Source organism: Cryptomeria japonica, chromosome 11 (genome assembly GCF_030272615.1).
Source record: "Cryptomeria japonica chromosome 11, Sugi_1.0, whole genome shotgun sequence".
In the NCBI taxonomy this organism is placed as follows: Eukaryota; Viridiplantae; Streptophyta; class Pinopsida; order Cupressales; family Cupressaceae; genus Cryptomeria; species Cryptomeria japonica.
In genome coordinates, this window is record NC_081415.1 from 29,453,259 (window position 1) to 29,471,775 (window position 18,517).

General features: G+C 38.2%; 1 protein-coding gene across 1 annotated transcript in view; it reads right to left on the bottom strand.

Moving 5' to 3' along the window:
• Positions 1-18,517, bottom strand: part of LOC131050840 (protein TONSOKU) — a 157,045-nt gene that overhangs the window by 35,500 nt on the left and 103,028 nt on the right. The window contains exon 12 of the mRNA XM_057985133.2: positions 1,130-1,242. Coding sequence (XP_057841116.2) covers positions 1,130-1,242 — 113 coding nt within the window. The remainder of the gene's footprint in view (positions 1-1,129; positions 1,243-18,517) is intronic.

Consider the following 18,517-nt stretch of genomic DNA (forward strand, 5'->3'; position numbering starts at 1 on the left):
TAGTTAGGGAAAATTACTGGATTATGACATGATTGTGCTAGATCAACATTAAGGAATTAGAAGAATTTGGGATGTACCAATGTTTTATATTAAACCCACTTATCGTTGGGTAAAGTTGCAGGCATATTGTGACCACCATCTCATTAAGGATTTAGCCAAAGCATGATTTACATAAACATTTGTTCCTATTATTCATAGCATTTGGTTCATAATACTTGTCAATGTCTGCCTATAGATAGGATAATTCTTATGTTATTTGATTTTGCATGCTTTGGCTGCACATATGTTGGTGATTAGACTTTACTTTGCACACAGATCTCTCGGTCTCTTGTAGAATGGCTTCTCTCATCTTCTGCCATCATTTAAAGGTAGGGACATTCCCATTTGAGAGATGTCAAGGGAGACCATAAGGTTCTGTGTTTGGAGGAAAAACACTCCAATGATGCTTCCACTCTTCTATCTAGTATGTTGATATACATTGCAATTTTGTAGCAAGGACAATACATTATGCTTGGATTACACTTGTTCATATTACACTAAAATCGTGTTTTGGAAATATAGCTATAAAGTTATACAAATTATTTGGCTATGCATACCTGAGGTAGCTCACATACATTCATTTTCAGTCAGCAGGGTTGAACTATGCTCCTACATCTTTTTATATATGTTATTATTTGAAATAATTGTAAATGTACATGGATACATAAATTGTATTATACTATCAGTATGATCTAAATTTGTGAACATATTATTCCTGCAATTTTCTAGCCTTGAAAGGATGTTTTGATAATTAATGCTGCTTCGATGATTTTATATTATTTCTAAACTTTACTTTTCCATGTATGTTCAATGAAAACTTAACTGTGATTAGGCTTCCTTTTTTTAGGTTTTCGATTTCTCATTTTGGTAGGACTCGGGTAATCAATATGAAATGTTAGATTCCGACCTCAACCAACAATACTGATTACATGAATATAAATTTCATGTCTTCTGGTGATCGACTGAGGGGTTGCAACAGGAATAAGACTTTTAGGCTTACAATTTCCATCACAATTCCTAAATCTAAATGTAAGGACAGTGGTCATTATTGTTCAGATAAAGACTCAAAATTATAACGAAGATTACAAACCTGCAGCAAAGCACTAGCCCCTAGTTGATTGTCATGAAGATCTAGTGTCAATCCCAAATTTCTATTGTTTGATGCAGCAATCATTTCTTGTACACTGTGCAAAGTTTGGTTTCCTGAAAATACAAAGATTATATAGCATGTTATGAATGTCAAAAAAAATATGGGGTAGACTAGAACATGTATTTGTATGTTATGTGATAAAAAAAAACTACTGTAACTCGCATATAATCATTTACGATTTCAAGCCATAACAACTGTCTATGATTGCAAAAACACATAACTCATACTGCTATTAGAAAGTAGATACAAACATGCAGTTCACAAGGAAGAACATTTATGATTTTCAAGAACACAATGGATTCAAACACATTTATTGTTGGATTCATCCTTGGAGGATACCTTACCTGGTCCTAATGGGTACAGGTTTAAGTTACCTGGGGTTTCACCCCAAGAACAGCCCAGCCAGCACTACACTGCACATTTACCAAGAGCATACATGGGTTGCTTGGGCAGTGTCTTAGACAACCCCTAACATGTTGGACATTTTGTCATTGATGTCATTGTTGGAGCTTGACCTGCTTGTGTGTTTGCTTGGCATATGTCTATGTGCCTGCTTGGCATATGTCAGCTGCTACATCAGATTTCTTATGCCACATCAATGTATTTTTGTGGGACCCGATTCTCAGCCTCTTATGCGAATTTTCTTTAAGGTAAGATCTTTGATATTCAATGCTTGGGCACTGGTGCGTGGCAGCATTTTTTTTTTAAACATTCAGAATGTATTTAATTTTCAATTCCTATGGAATCAATTATTAGTTTTTGGTTGGCATTTCTTTTCGGTGAGATTATCTTATTCGCCTCCACGTGGAATGGCTTCCTTAATTACTGCAGTCAGAAATTCTGCAGAGTTATTTTTAAAAAAACAGTGTATGCTGCAGAGTCAAGTTATTAAGTCGTGATTAAGGATAGCTATGAATTTTTTTTAAGGAGCTGTTTTGTGATGTGTAACGTAGCAGAGATTTTTTATTGACGAAAACGGTTTTGTCTCAGCAGAATTCGTGCTTAATAAAAGCACAGAGATAATGGAATACAGCAACTCCTCCTAAATTAGAAACCGATGGTCATTATTGAAGATAGGGTCTGCCGTCGTTTTTTTTTTTTGAAAAATTTCAAATGGTGTTAGTCCTCAGAAAAGAAAAAAACTCAAGTTTTGGAATTTGTAACGGAAGATGTGCGCTGGATACAAGTTTTTTATTGAAATTTTTGTAGAATCATTCTGGGGTCATGGGACTTAAAAGTTTCTGGAGACGTATTTAATTTTTGAAAATCGTGGGAGGTGACTTATAGTTTTGTCTAGGATAGTCTTGACGGGCCTATGCTGTCTGAAGAAAGTCTAATGATTGAATCAAAATGGTATGCTTTGGAAGAGTTCGTGTCTAATTTAAGCTCAAAAGATGTGGTGATTGGTGGGACGTAATTTTCTTTCAAAATTTGTGATGAGACATGAAGATTCCCTTGGAAGTAGTAAAACTTTTCAAATCTAGCATATTGCAAAGAGCAACTACTAAGATCCAACATGTGCCTCTTTTTATGTAAGATTGGCCTTGGAGGTCATGCCCTTTACATATATGATCCAAAACTATACAAAAACCTAGGGCCATCAAGAAATTGATGAACACATGCTTATACTAAGAGGGAGGTGAATCAGTATAAAACAATCTTTTCTTCTTTGCAAAACTTAACAACCACAATAATATCAATTGCACAATATCAACGACTAAGAACACAAGATTTACATGGAAACCCTTTTGAAAGAAAACCACGGCAAAAGGTTATAGGCACCAACCCATTGGACACACCAATCCCCTGTTAAATGAATTGTAGGCACCAATTCCCACAAATAAGCACCAACTCAGTAAGAGACACCAATGTAATATACAGCCATATTTTTCCTTGTTTTTTTTTGTGTGTTTTGTTTTCTGATCTGTAGTTGTCTATAGAAAAGAGCGTTGAGTATGTTGTCATTGACATCAAAGGGTGCTGCTTAAAGTAGTTTAAATTTCAAAGACATGGATTGAGCTGCTTCAGCTACTTGAGCTGCTTGTCTGCTTGATTGACCTACTTGCCTGCCTGGTTGAGTTGTTTGCCTGTTTGGTTGAGCAGCCTATGTGTATGCTTAAGCTGCTAGCTTGTTTACTTACTTGCCATGTCACCTGCTTGCTGATTTGTTTGGTCAAAATAGTTTGACACATCTTTGTTTGACTTTAGCTCAAGTGTGTGGCGTACATTATATGTTCAGATGCTACTCGCCTGCCTGGTTGAGTTGTTTGCCGGTTTGGTTGAGCAGCCTATGTGTATGCTTAAGCTGCTAGCTTGTTTACTTACTTGCCATGTCACCTGCTTGCTGGTTTGTTTGGTCAAAACAGTTTGACACATCTTTGTTTGACTTTAGCTCAAGTGTGTGGCGTATATTATATGTTCAGATGCTATGTTGGAAGGACACTTCATGGACGTGTCTCAAAGGAACAGAAACTGTTTTGCAGTCTTTTCAGACACGTTTTCTTTTGGGATTCTTTTCTCAAGATTGACAAGTGTTGTAAGTTAAAACATGTTCGATGTTGTTTTTTTCTGAGTGAACAAACAAAAGACACTAGTCGGTTTGTAGTGAGTTGGTGATTTACAAAACGATTATTATACGAGTCTATGATATATGTTAAAAACATTTTCATGGCTGTTTGTTACAAAATTGTGAGCTGTGTTTTGATGTGTTATCATGGTTCGAGCCAGAGGTGTAGAAATAATTGTCAAGGAGACATTTTTAAGAGAATTCAGCTTATTTGTTTGTTGTGGGTGCCGTGAATCAAATTGCATAACACAGTTGTTAAAAAACGGAAATTATCACTCTTGTGGTTGTGCGTTTTTATTCTCACCTGTCGTGTCTATTGATTACTATTCCGACTTGTGCTTTTGGCAACTGCTTTCGATTCATTGTTGTGTGTCAAAGGAGAGTTGTGGTGCATTACGTTGGTCTAACGTGGATGTAAAAGAATCCGTTTCGTTTTTTATCACGTGTTGGTTGCATTTTTTCAGGGGTTCCGTTTTTGTTTAAAGCGAGGCAATGAAAGCATAGAATTGATTGTGTTTCGTAAATGACTTTACTTATTGTTGAATAAAACGTTTTCTTTGCTGAAAAAATGTGAGAATTTTTTTTACTGATTGGATGGAAGTTATAAAGGTATATATCTCTGTAAATGGCAAAAGTAACATATTTGGCAAAAGCAACAGATACAGTGATGTTGCCAGGGTACTTATGATGCAAATGATTTATATTGCTTAAAGCAACGAGTGCCTTGGATGACTTTGAGGAGTGTGAGATTCGATATTTTTCTCAGAGCTGAGTACTGAGTTCATTTTTTGAGGTCATTATTGGTTGGACATACAAAAGACGTGGAACATCTTTATTATTATTTTTAAGTTATGAAAAGAGGGTGTTTGATCCTGCAATTGTGACATGGAGTTTTTAGTGTGAAGTTTGGTATGCTATGTTAAATAAAGTGTAAAGAGAAGAAGTGCAGTTTGAAGTTAATGACTTTGCAAAACATAATTAGATGCACGAGTCTTCCTATTCACCACAGCCAGTCAAGCTTAAGTTGTAATTCTTTGAGGGTTAGACTAAAACATTAATAGATTTGAAGGAATACTTTTGAGGTGGTTGTTTTGAATTTCTGGAGTTGGTGTTCACTTTCGTGTATCAGAGGTTGGTGCCTCAGCTGATAGGAGTGGATGCTCATTGGGTTAGTGCCCATTTTGATAATGAAAGCTTTTGTGCCATGGGTTTTTACTCGAAAGGGTTTTATGCTTTTGCAAGTTAAAAATCTGAAATACTGATTCACACCCCCCCCCCCCGCCCCATCTCAGTATTTCTTGTGTGCTCTTCAAAGAGATAAGTTCAGAATATTTGTATGATAATAGAAATACTCACAGCAATTAAATAGCTCAAAAATTGACAATATTCAAGAAATCCACAAGGCCAAAATAACTCAAATTTAATTTCAAAATTGTAGATACGATATATCTCAAAAAATATGAATAACCCAGTTCATGAAATGAAATTACAAATGTATTTCAAGCATACCCATAAAATGCAGTAATGAAGAAGTCTGATCTGACGCTGAAAACTACAAACTTGCTATGTAGAAATTTTTAATGTCCCCTTTCTAGCGAGTTAGCCCATAATTTGTTGTTAGCCTATTTTCTCATGGTCCCGTAGGCTAACCAGGACACAGAACAGATCTTGGAGAAATTTTACCAAGGCATTTTCAGTTGCAAGTCATTTTGAGGTGATTTGAGGCACTTTTGGGCACACGTACTATTTATAGTAAGTATTTTTGGACATGGTTGGACATTCAATGGCAGTGACATGTTGATGGTAATTGTTTCAAATCGACAAGAAGATTTATTTATCATTGATATGATTTATTGTGCATTAATAAAGTATTTTATAAAGTTAAATTTAATTATTTAACTTTATTAATACATAGTCTATAGTTGTGGGAAATATTTAAATAAAAAAGTTCCCCTTTATTCTATAATACATTGGAGGCATAAAAAAGTGTTTGGCGACGTATGTTGAAGGAAAATCATGATACATGGCATGGGAAATATTAAAGAAAAAGAAATTGCAAGAAAATAGGGGCAAAAAAGCAAAAATCCCAAAATTATAAGAAAGGACAAAAAGAGTGATTTTGTTTATCCCACATTGACAAGAGGAGTGAATGAGCTCTTAGAAAGGGTTATAAAAGAGATTGAAGAGTCCTCTTTCAGCATGTTTGGAAAATATATGAAATTGACAAAATATTGGAGAAGTTTTTCTTCGAAGGTTTGTGAGGATGAAAACCCTCATGAATGACATTCTCCTTGCATCAGACAGGGGATGCCCAAAAAAGGCCAGGGGATCTGTCAACATGTATCCATGACTTCTTGATGGTGTTCTTACAAATCTAATTTTCAATTTTTTGCTTTTGGGGTAGAAATGGTTGGTTTCAAAACAATCTTCCAAAGACCATAATTTGATCAACCAAATTCCATTTTTCATCTTGTTTTAAGCATTTGAAAGGTATCACAGAGCTTTTTGTTTTAGAGGAAACACTATCAAGTCTTAGCAATGTTCCCTAAGGACATGTCCCCTGAGAAAAATCCCACATTTCTTAGGACTAGGATGCCTCGAAGCAACAAGATAAGGACCCCTAACCCATAGTTTTAAAACTCGTGGACTCGCCACGGACTCACGAGTCCATGGGAGCCACGAGTTGACTCGCCAAGGACTCGCGAGGTGAGTCCTGGCGAGTCCATCTGAAAGATTCGCGAGTCTTTTGCATGGACTCGCGAGTCTTTCAGATGGACTCGTGCGACCCAGAAAAAATGTCATGCAAGCTTTAAAATTGAGTTTAACATGTGAAAAAATTTGGTCTCTCTGTCAAGATTCATATATGGAATATAACATTTAAGTATAAGTGACACTTTAAGTTATATTCCATATATATTGTCAGGATGTTTGAGAGTGGTTACGGACCTCCAGGAGTTATAATGCAAAATCTAGTTTTTGGAGGATTCTTCAATTTTCCAGACTTAGTCAGATTTCAGGATCAGGAAGACATTCCAAACTTAGCCAAATTTCAGGGCATTTGAAAATCAGGATGACATTCCAGACTTTAAGTTATATTCCATATATACTGTCAGGATGTTTGAGAGTGGTTTCGGACCTCCAGGAGTTATAATGCAAAATCTAGTTTTTCGAGGATTCTTCAATTTTCCAAACTTAGTCAAATTTCAGGATCCTTCGGCGATGCCCCTTGACCCCAACTTGGGGGCGTTGCCCCCAAACCCCCGTCGAAAAATAGAGGGGGAAATTGCGCCGATGGAAGTAGGGAAAATTTAACCTCCGAGTCTGATTAAGCTCCATATAAAAGCATAATTAGCATTGAAGAAATCTTGGTATTATACATTTTAGAGTTGAAAGTTTGAAACTATGAGTATGTGACATGTGTAATGTTTCAATTATGGCTCTTATGTTCTCTAAATGCATTGATTTCTTTATGTTTTTTTGTAAAACTACGGTTTTTTTTTTTGCCGAGTCCTTGCCGAGTCTTTCACGAGTCTTTCACGAGTCCGAGTCCGAGTCCAAATTTTTGGTTTGCCGAGTCCGTGGCGAGTCCAAGTTTTTCAACTATGATTGAAAGACACAATCAAGAGGATTTGAATCAAGTTTTCAAGGTAAAATCAGAAATTTGCATTTACAGTCATTTCTATTTTTCAATATTGCATTGTCGGGCAAGGGTTCAATTGGGCATTAGGCTGGAAGTACATAGTTGCCATCGAACTATTGTGGAAGTAATTGTTGTTCATCATACATTGCATACTCATACTACTGTTTGATTCAAACCCCAAGGCTGTCGTACTGCTAAGCTAATCCCTTGGGTGCCGTACTGCTGAGATAAGTGTTGGAGGCTGCCATACCAGTAAATATTGGTGCTGTGACTGAAATCTGGGCATTACAATGGGCTGCCATAGTGTCGTATTACCAACAAATGTAAAGGGAAGATGTCGAACAGGTCTGTAGCAGTTCTAAGTGTGTTGTACATGTCATAAGGAGGTTGTATCAGGTTTGAAACTGAGTTTTGGGCAGCATTATTGGTAGGCCTTTCCATTGTTATCATTGTTTGGATAGAATTAGGCAATGCAAATGTAATGTTGCTTGAGTATTCAAGAAACGCAATGTAATGGTATTGTTATCAACAATACAATATAATGTAATTCTGAACATTGTTCATCTTAAATCTGAACATTGCTATAATGTGAATCTAATATAGTGCTGTTCTTCATTTTGGTTGATTTGGTATCAATTTGCAAACCCCAAGCTTTCAAACAAAGGAAGAGTGAAACAACCATTCACATCTGCAAACTAAGAATTTATCAGATAACTCAGTAACCAAGTTGCAAGCAACCTATTTGACAAAATTATAGTGAGTAGAAAGGGGAAAAATAATTTGGTCTAGAACAGGGGGTCTTCTTACAGTGATATCAGAGCAGAAAATACTGCCACCCTGAAGGGTTCAAAAAATATACAAACAGTGACATGTCTGGCTTTGATCAACAACCTTTCACTCACCATTACAACACTAAAAGGAACAGAGCAGTATTAAATATAGGTCCAGAGGAACAAGCGGCTCCGGAAGAACATAGAGCTAAAGGAGAACAGAGCGTTGACAATATGGGTGAGAGAAGAGACCCAAGTGAGGAAAGATTTTTCAATATGATAGAACGATTCATGCAGTTAGAGAGCACACGAACAAAACCAACGGATAGACTTGTTGTTCAAATGATGGCTAGGCAATTGGATGTTAATATTAATGCTAATGCTAGAGGTGGAGACAATGGGGGGAACAATGGAGGTAATAATGGTGGACAAAATGGAAATGAGGGTAACAGAGGAGGAAATGTGGACGACAACTTTTAACATGTAGCTCAACCCACTAGAATGGTGAGCTCTAGACCTCTTCTACCTACCTTCCCACCCAAGGCACTATTGTGACCTATTTCACACAACGCCCCATTGCAAATGGGGACCCCCTATTTTTTGCTTTTTAGGGTTTTGCTTTAACGTCGCAACTGCTAATCACCAATCTTTTTGCAAATGATTTAGAGTTTTTTTTGAGAAGTCATCCCGAGCCAAGTAGAGAGTTCATAATCATAACAATGTTTTAACGTTGTCAAAGTGCTTAGAAGGTCTGAAGGACGAGGATCGCAATTGCTTTGGGTCATTTCTGACAACTTTCTATTTTTAGGAATTTTTGCCTATTTGTTTTTTTCTAAATTTAGAAATTTTTGTTTTTGGCACTTTGGGCCCAATCCGAGAAGCAACTTTTTTGGCTTGCTTCTTGCTTCTTTTTGCTTTTTGCTTTTTTTGCTTTTTTTAAAAGTAGAATTAGGGTTTTGTTCCTCGGGCCATATCATTACTACCCATGTTGTCAGAATTGAGAAATTTTGCTTCTAAGTGTAAAAAGCAATGTAAAAACCCTAATTAGGGTTTTGTTCCAAAAGACCATTCCTCAAGCCATATGATTGGTGCCCATGTCCTCAAAATTGAAAAATTATCTTTAAATGAAAAAAGCAAGGTGAAAACCCTAATTAGGGTTTTGTTCCAGATGAATCCAGTATCAACATGGCAGATCACATATGAACATAGCAGCTCAAATGAACGTGTTTGGAAGGAAAATTGGAATCAAGGACATTCGACAAAGGAGATGGCGCATGGCTGTCCAAGGAAGCAATGTCTAAACATGTACCAAGTTTGCCATAGCAAGGAAACCATAAAGTCCGACATATCTTGTCTACCTCCAAGTCCGCCATGCCAAAGAGGAGATGGCAGCACATTAGCAAACTTCGTCTTGTCCAAGGAAGAGCCAATTTTGCCTTGGTAAAAGGCTCTTGAATTCCGCCCATTCACAAATAAAGTTGGCAGACACACATTAAACTCCTACCTTTAGTTAAACAACCCATGGCAAAGGTTAATCAAAATCCTACCTTTGATTAAGGAGAAAAGCTAAAGCAAACATGGCACATAGTCTTCCTAAAGTCCGCCAAGTGAAGAGGAAAGATGGTTGACTTATGGCAAAGTCTGCCCTAGCTTGAAGGTGTGGAATGGCACATTAAACCCAAACTCCGCCCAACATGTTGGAAGAATGTCAAAGCATGCTCAAACTCCACCCAAGGCAAGCACAAGCTAGACTCCGCCCAAAGCAAGAATGTCAAAGTAACCTCCAAGTCCGCCCTAGTACTTGGCAAGCTAGCCATCAAGTCTTCCTAGCCAAGCAAGAAAGGTGGCATAAGAGTTAGCAAGTTCGCCCAACCAAGATAAGGATATGGCTAAACCTTCTTCAAGTTCGCCCCCTAGAAGATAAAAGATTAAAGCAAGATAAAGTGGAGAGGAAAAAAGCATAATCAGAAGACTTGTCAAATCAAGATAACGTCTGCCCAGCTTGAGAAAAACATGGAAAGGATGAAAACATAGAAGAATGGAAAAGCATATTAGAAGGATGTCCAAACACCTTCCAAGTTTGCCTAGCCAAGGTTTGGACATCCCAGCATACTTCAAGTCCGCCCAAGTTAGAAGACATGAAAGAGATGGCAAATAAGCATTGAAGTCCACCAAGAAAAGCATAAAGACATGGCATAAAGGAAGCCAAGTCCGCCTTGGCTTGTCAACTCTCAAGTTCACCTTGGAAGGATAAAAAAGCATGGTTTAGATTGTCCAAGATAAAGCATATAACATGATGGCAAGACTTCATCCAAGTCCGCCTAGACATAATAGAAGAAGAAAAGCAATGTTAAAGAAACCTTCGGGTCCGCCCATGATGGGAGGAGGTTGGCAAAGATAAATTTGAAAAGAAGATTGTCCAAACAAAGACAAAGTCCGCATAGGCAAGGAAACGTGGAGAGTTTTGACATGACAAAAGAAAATAAAATTTGCTAAGGTAAATTGCATAAAACACAAGTTGACTAGGCATAAATGAAATATGTGAAGATGCCTAAGAAAGACCTAAAAACTTGCCAATGGCTCAAGGATAAGACATGAAGACAATCGACTTGCCATGCTGAAGAGAGAAAATTGCTAAAGGGAAAAATAAATTTGACAAAGCAGCACATGAAATCAAGGGTCAAACAAACAAACAGGTTGGAAAATAAAAGTTCTACACATGAAAAATGGCAAAGTGTGGAATTTTCCGCAACCAAAAGAATCAAATTTTGACTAAGTGTTGGAGAGGAAACGAGAAGAAAGAAAAAGAAAAAAGAGGAAAATAAAGAGGATATGAATAAAATTCTTGTCCAAAGGTGGACTTTGTTCTATTTAGCACAAGCCAAATTCAAAATTGAGGGCAGAACAACAGACAAAGTTCATTTAAGCATAGAAATGGCAAAAATTTTGGCTAGGTGTTGAAGGATCCACACGAAGGTATCACAAAATAAAATTGACTAGCCAAAATTTGGCTAAGTATGGGAAACACTTCATAGAAAAGTTCCAATTTTCTCCATTGTCGTGAAGGCACAGGGAAGTTCTTCTCCAAAATCAAGGCACAAACTTGGCAAAAAAATTAAAAGAAATTATGGATTTCTTGAAGGATTTCATCTCTTGAAGAGTCAAAGACAAGCTCCCAATCAAGATCAGATGGTGGTGAGAAGACTATTCCAAACAAATTTTTCAGCACAAATTGGAGATTTCAAGGAAGAGATTCAATTGTTCCAAGTCAACATGTTCGGGTTCAACGAACCTGACTTATCCAAAAGCTTCTAGAAGGCACACTTCACAATGCAACAACCTTCTATTTTATTATTGGTTTATATTGAGCAAGGAGGACAAGTGTCCTCAAATGTAATTTTCTCATTGGTCCAAGGGTAGTTAATTGTAACAAACCCTAATTAGGGTTTTATTTTGTAATCTGGACCGTTGATTTGAAATCCATCTTGGTGATTGAATTGTAATTGGGGAGCCTATAAATTGAGCTCACCCCTCATTTGTAAGTTATGGGAGCATGTTGCAAAACATGTTGAGATAAGTAAATTGTTGCTTACAACTGCCCAAGTAATAAGTAATGCATTGTTGAATTGATGGCGATTACCTCTCTTATTTTGGAGTTGGCATGGTTCTTATCCCTCATCATAGTTTAGATTTTATTTCATGTATATTAGAAGAATGCAAGATCTGATAGGTATTGATTTATGGTGAATTTCCGCTCATACTTTTGATGAACAGATGATTTTTGTTCATTATGTAAAGTTATTCTGAGCTTATTTTGTGGAGGTTTAACTTCTACTTTGAGTAATATTGTTCAATTATTGGTATTATTCATAAGTATGAAAATCATAAGCACATCCCTTGAAGATCGCACTCACTTTGTGTAGTTGTCCTAAGTGTGGCAAAGCAAAGTGTTGTTTATTGAAGTCACCTAGTCAATACCGTCTCTTGAATTATTAAGAATAGATTAGAATTTATAACACTTATCTCCTTTTCAGTTCTCTTGAAGTCCATAATCCAAACCCAAACAATAAATCTCCATTATGAATTGAACAAGCCAAGCGTAAGTCCCCCTTGTATTTCAACATATATAATTGTTGACGTGTCTAAAGTCGCGGAACTACGACTTCATCTGGCCAACGCAAAACAGAAATGCTAAGAATCCTATCCTCTCTTGAGATAAGGAAATCCCTAATGCTGTATTAATTTGATCAATGGGGATTACCTCAATGTTTCGGTTGTCAGGTCTTGACTGCAGGATAGCTTAGTGGTTGATGTGTTTTGTTGGAAACACAAAGGGGACTTACGGTTAGAGGGAATTGGTTTTGTACAGGTTCCCTAAAGTTTTACAGTCCTATATCATCTGATTTGCTTCTGATTGATATTATTTCAGCTTGACTGGCGGGTTTCTTTAATAAAAAAAAAAGGAAAAAGGAGGGATAAGGATAAAGAATGACTAAGAATAGTTAACAAATTTTAACCAAGACAACCTATTTCAACACATAGACGAAAGTCTTAAAATAACTAGAAATTACTTTGCCAGCTAATTAGCACAACGAGGTAAAAACCAGTGCAATCATCTAAGGATTTTGAATTTTCAAGCTATTAGATACGAATGATAGACTCTTACACCTATTTATCCAAATCTAATAACCAAACTTAGCACAAAAGGGGGCTTAGACTAGCCATGCAGAGGAAACAATAATCAACTATTTCCTAATGGTATGAACCAAGATTTTTCATCAAATACATGAATAAATAACTGTCTGAAAGTAAATACAGTTGCAGAAATATGAAATAAATGGAGAAGAGGACCATGCACTCACAGTAAAAAAAACACGGCTTTAACATCCATTAAATCCTATATATATTTCGCCAAATTTTTTGCAACAATCTTTGTTTTTTTTACCTTTACCGAGGAGAAACTAACTCCTTTATATAGAGTTCCTAAAAAATGGATAAAAGGCCAAGATTTAAACTTTAAACAAGTGGGTCAGATTCATCCTCTATCAAAACTGCCCATACCCATAAATGGGAGGCAAAATATCAACAACAAAAAGGGGAAGCAATAACTATCCAAAAAGTTAATCAATAACTACCCAAAAAGCTGTTCCAAAAAGTGCACATGCACGGAGCTCAAGATTTACAACTGTTTTGGTAGTTAGGAATGAACTTTATGTCTGAAAAGTGTATTTTAAGATTTAAAAAAGAAACTTGTATTTCAGGACAGAACTTTCTCCTTTCCTATTGTGGACTCCTTTGTGATAAATTTGACCTCGTCATGCAAGTACTCTCCCCAGATATCCCGATCGGCTGCACGCTCTACCCGAACATAGTCCTGGAATCTTAGGCACAACTTGAACAGTTCGGTTGTCGGGGGCATAGGAGAATTAAATATTTTATAATGAATACCCTATAGGAGGCTATCTATATTCTCCAGCTCTTCCCTCCAGTATGATTTATGATTTTCAAAGCATGATATGTCCACCTGCAGCCCACTAGCAAAATCTAGGTCCTCCATGGAGTAGGTGACCCTGGTTTTAAGCCTGTCCTCCCACTGTGGTTGCACCTCATTATCTATCATACTACTTTTCCAATCGAGAACCATTGATCTGAGGATCTTTTCACCAAGAAAATTCACATTTGACAAAGCATCATCGCACTTATCTTGCATTTTATTGATATTATCCTTCATGACGTTCTTCATGCTGAGAATCCAATACCATTCCTTGAAGGTATTGACATTATAAGGATCTAGGATAATATCAATTGTGGGGATTTGAGAGCAGGTCCAAAATAGAGCCCTTATGAGGGGCAATGCCTTGGCAATTGCCTCATGAGCGTTATAACATTCTTTCCTCAGCTTACACATTTTGATAAGAGTGGATTCCCTATGGAGAGCCATTTTGCGCAAATCTTTGAAGATTTGCTCGCCCCTTTCCTTAATGCCTTGAATCCATTCTCTGACGGCTTTGGCGGTATCACACACTCCGTCAAATTCAGCCGTGGTCCTTTGTGCCAATGCCAATGGGGGAACATGGGATTCAGGAGCATGTTGCAATGGTTTCAGCAGGTGATCAATGTACCCCTCAGCTTGCTCAGCACGAACTCAGTACATGTCTCTCTCAGCAGTCATTTTGTCGAGTTGTCTGAGCATATTCTACACAGAATCCTTGAACTCTTCCCTTTCTTGCTCTTTGGTGGCTCATCCTACCGGGATGGTCATAATACTATAATCGGCCAATGATATCTAATCCGTTGGCTTATCCGTAGGTAGGGTAGCGATATGAATGGTGTGATTCCTCTGCTCATCCTTGGTGATCCTAGACTAGGTCTTGGGCTTTTTCTTTCCTTTGGACTTTATCTCTCCTATGCGAGAGAAGATATCTTCCAAGTTGATAGGTGGCTTGACAACTGCTTTCTGTTGTGCACGAGCAATTAACCAGTCTTGAGGGATGGTTTGTCCGCATGTTATTGCCAAATTTCCACTCTGCTCCTTGGAGGTTTCAGTTGGCTTGCTACCTACCTGTAATTGATCAATCATAGAAGGAACGGATGCAGTATCCAATCCCTTACTCATAGCTGAGTTCTCCCCTACCTCATTGAACAACTGTCGGGAATCCCTTGGCGATGGTTGCTCTTGAGTTTTGTTGGGCTCATGAGTCTCATCCTCCTTTCGTTCTCCCTCCACGGTGGTATCATCTTTGCTGCCGCTACGTAATTGCAACTCATGTTGACTCCCCTGTGTGAGCTCATGCTTACCAAACCCTTGATTAGGTGGAATTTCTCCCTCCTCAACTTGGTTCTCAGGTTTATAGGAGCCAATGACCCCTACCTCTGCATCTGGCTCCCCTTGTGTCGGAGGATTGTTAGCCTCGATTGCTTCAACATCACTTTGTGAAGGCGAAGCGGGTATATAGTCAAGTTCAACTACATCATCCTCCGAACTGGGGTCTTTGGATGACGAACTAACTTCCGGCCTCCTGATAGGGATCTTTTCTCTTTTGGTTCTTTTTTATGTCTGAGTCCCTCTATGGGCTCTGGCTTTCTTCCTCTTCTTTCCAGGTTTCTCAACCTCTTCCTTTGGTGCGCTTGAGATTCCCTCATCCTCTGAAGACTGGGAATCAAGACTACCCATCATATTGTATGTAAGTTGAATCCCTTCATGGGTTAGTTTCTCAATTTGCTGGGATAACCAATGATCTGTATACCTCCCTGGAGCTTCCATAACTGCATCAAAATCAGTAATTGGATCCTGGGTCCAATCAATGCCTCACAAGAGGTATTTTACTGCCTCAAACTCTTGGACTTGCAAGCAATCGCCATAATCTGTTATCTGATCTGGGACCCGACAGTACTCATAAAGCCGCATTTGCTGCACACTTAGCCTAGAATACTCACATCTCGGACCTCATAGTCATCGAAACAGTTGCTCTAGTAGTTCTCAATTGATGCCTTCGCTCTGTAGCACCTGCCATAGGCCCTCTTTGCCAAATTGTCATGATCGAAACACTTCCTCGAGAAATGTTCTTGTAGGCCATAAGATGCTCATTCAGCAAATGACTCATCAACTTGTACCGAATTTTTGAAATGCACATCGAGGGCACCCAAGATCATGGGGAAGGTGAATCCGGACTGTTTCTTATCTCTGAGTAAGCTGCCCGCTGGGTGTGCCTGCCTCGCGACTTCCATAAGGACTATTTTGTTTGTCGGATAGCGTGGAAGTCGGAATGGTGCTCCCTCAAAGCCTGCTATCCTGAGGTAAGTGAACCTAGGGAATTGGATAAACCATGTGCCATACTTTTGTATCAAAATGGTAGCCTATCCTGAAAGCCTTATGTGCAATCCCCCCTGCATCAACCTGACTAAGCGCATTGTAAAGGCGTCATTGACATGCTCATATTGACCAATTGCGTAAGCAACGTTGTTCTTTTCTCTTTGAGCTATGTCATAGTAATGCAGTTGAGGATAGCATTCATACACCTTTACCTGATTTGACCCGTTCTCGATTTCACCTTTCTTGATTAACCCTGTCAGTGGCTAGTGTCGAGAAAACATGTAAATCAGGTAGGAAGTCATGGTGAACTACTTCTTTTCTTCAAGTTCGACCAGCTGTGTATGGATATTATCACTGATGATCTGAGCCCAGTCGAACTTGGACTTCCCAACAAAGACTTGTTCTGTAAAGTAGAACATCCACTCTTCAAAAAGATTAGACTGAGGAGTCTCATAACCCGGTTGAGTAAGGTAACCATATCACCATACTCGTTATGAAAGTCACTTTTGGGGGTCTTTTTATTGATCCTAATGCTTAGAGGCCTTCTCTCTTTATACCATTCTTCGTTTATCAATATCCTGCATTTAGCAGGGTTCATGTCATAAGCAATCTACGCCTCATCTATAGTTGTAGCAACAGGATTATCAGAAAATGGGATGTCAAATGCCTCCCCAATGGCCTCAGGTGTGAAATCAGCTAGCACCATATTTTCTAGGACCACTAATCTGGTCTCTGGCTGATAATGTCTGGCAACCTCAACTACTAGTTCATAATTTTGCACAGATGGAGGGAAACCTGCTGCCTGAGCAATACCACTCTCCATCATCCGCCTGGGCTTGCCATAGGTGTTAAGAGAATATACCTTGTTTCTGAAATCCTGAATGTCTATGTGGCCCAAATCAATATCACCTACATTTTCCCATATGGTCTGGACTTTCGACTCCCTAACTCCTTTTTGGTATTGGTACTTCATTTTCTCACCTCTATGGGGAATGTCAAATTTGGAGACCCGAGATGTTCTGATTGCACCAGGTGTCTTTGAGGATTCTACCGCCGTTCTAAGCATTTATCCTGCACAACGGGACACAGATTATGAGACGAGATGAAGGAAGCAAACGGGTTAGTCAAAATGCAAGATAATGCTAGCACATAATCATTAATGGGAAAAACGAATTTGAAGAAAGTACGACATTTCAATAAAAGAGCTTGTTTATCTGGAAGCGAAATGCTATGAAATAGGAAATTAAGCTGGACTGTTAAAATCTGCTATTTGGAGCAAGCTCCAAAAAGTGCCACTTTCGACTAATTACGATGGTACGGACAAATGTTCAATTTTGCAGCTGAGGATTCGGGTGTTTTAACGATTACCAATTTTCGTACTTGGAGAAGAGTTTTGTCTAAGTTTAGTTTTTTTCGAAATGTTCAAAATTTCCCTAAGTCTGAATTTTACATTTCAAGGTTAATTTTCCTAGCTGGCTCTGCCTTTGCGTTATGCTTGATACTTTAAAATCAAAATTACAATATAGAAAAAATTCACCATCTGACTAATTCTCTGATCCACTGTTTAAGCATAGTGACCTATTTTGCATTCATTTAATGACTTTAAAGGAGACAAAATGAACTTACTTGGCGAATAAGGTGGTTACCTTGCAATTTCTCCAAACTTTGGGTTAGAAAAGTTTTTGTGCGACTTCGGCCTGCAAGGCTCTCTTGTAAACTTTGAAAAACGCCTTCCTCCTAGCATTTCGCGTTTTTTTTTTTTACTACGAAGGGTTGTGAAAGGCTTTTGCAAGAATTGAAGGTTTTAACGAAAATGCCCTACTTTCCACGAACTTCGCGCCAAAGGAAGACTCTGCAAACTTAGAGACTTAACACCTTACTTTCTCTCCCTTTTTGCTTGTTTCGGCCTTAAAAGGCTTTTTGCAAGAATATGAAAACACCCTATCACGCGACTTTCGGGCTAAGGAAGGCTTTTGCAAGAATGTTACTAATCGCTTTCCACCTCTTCTAGCAATTTTGGGCTGAGAGGTCTATTTGGAAATGTTTTGAAGTTTAAAGAGTGACGCCTTTCACCTTGTCTCGCAATTTCGGCCCAAGAGGAGGTTTTGCCAAAGTTTGAGATAAAACCCTATCACGCGATTCTTACTTTCGGCTAAGAAAGGCCTTATGAAAAGTTTAAAAAAGCGCCTCTCCTTATGAACTGCGCGATTTCCACTTCTTTGTGTTTTTCGGGCTGGAACCACAAAATGTAAACTTTGAAAGAGTTAAACGCCTTCCTTATGAACTGCGTGATTTCCTCTTCCTAGCGATTTTTGGGGTAAAGGTATGAAATGCAAACACAAGTTTAACGCCCCTTTCTTATTTCGCGATGTTTACTTCCTTAGCGTTTTTTAGGCCAAGAGGGGCCTTTTGAAAAGTTACACTTTTTTTTCACTTGTCATTTTCGGGTTGAAAGTCACTTTTGAAATTTGTTATAACGTTTTACCTCATTTTGACTTTTGTGATTTCCTTTGTCCATTTTCAAGGGAAAAAGACCTTT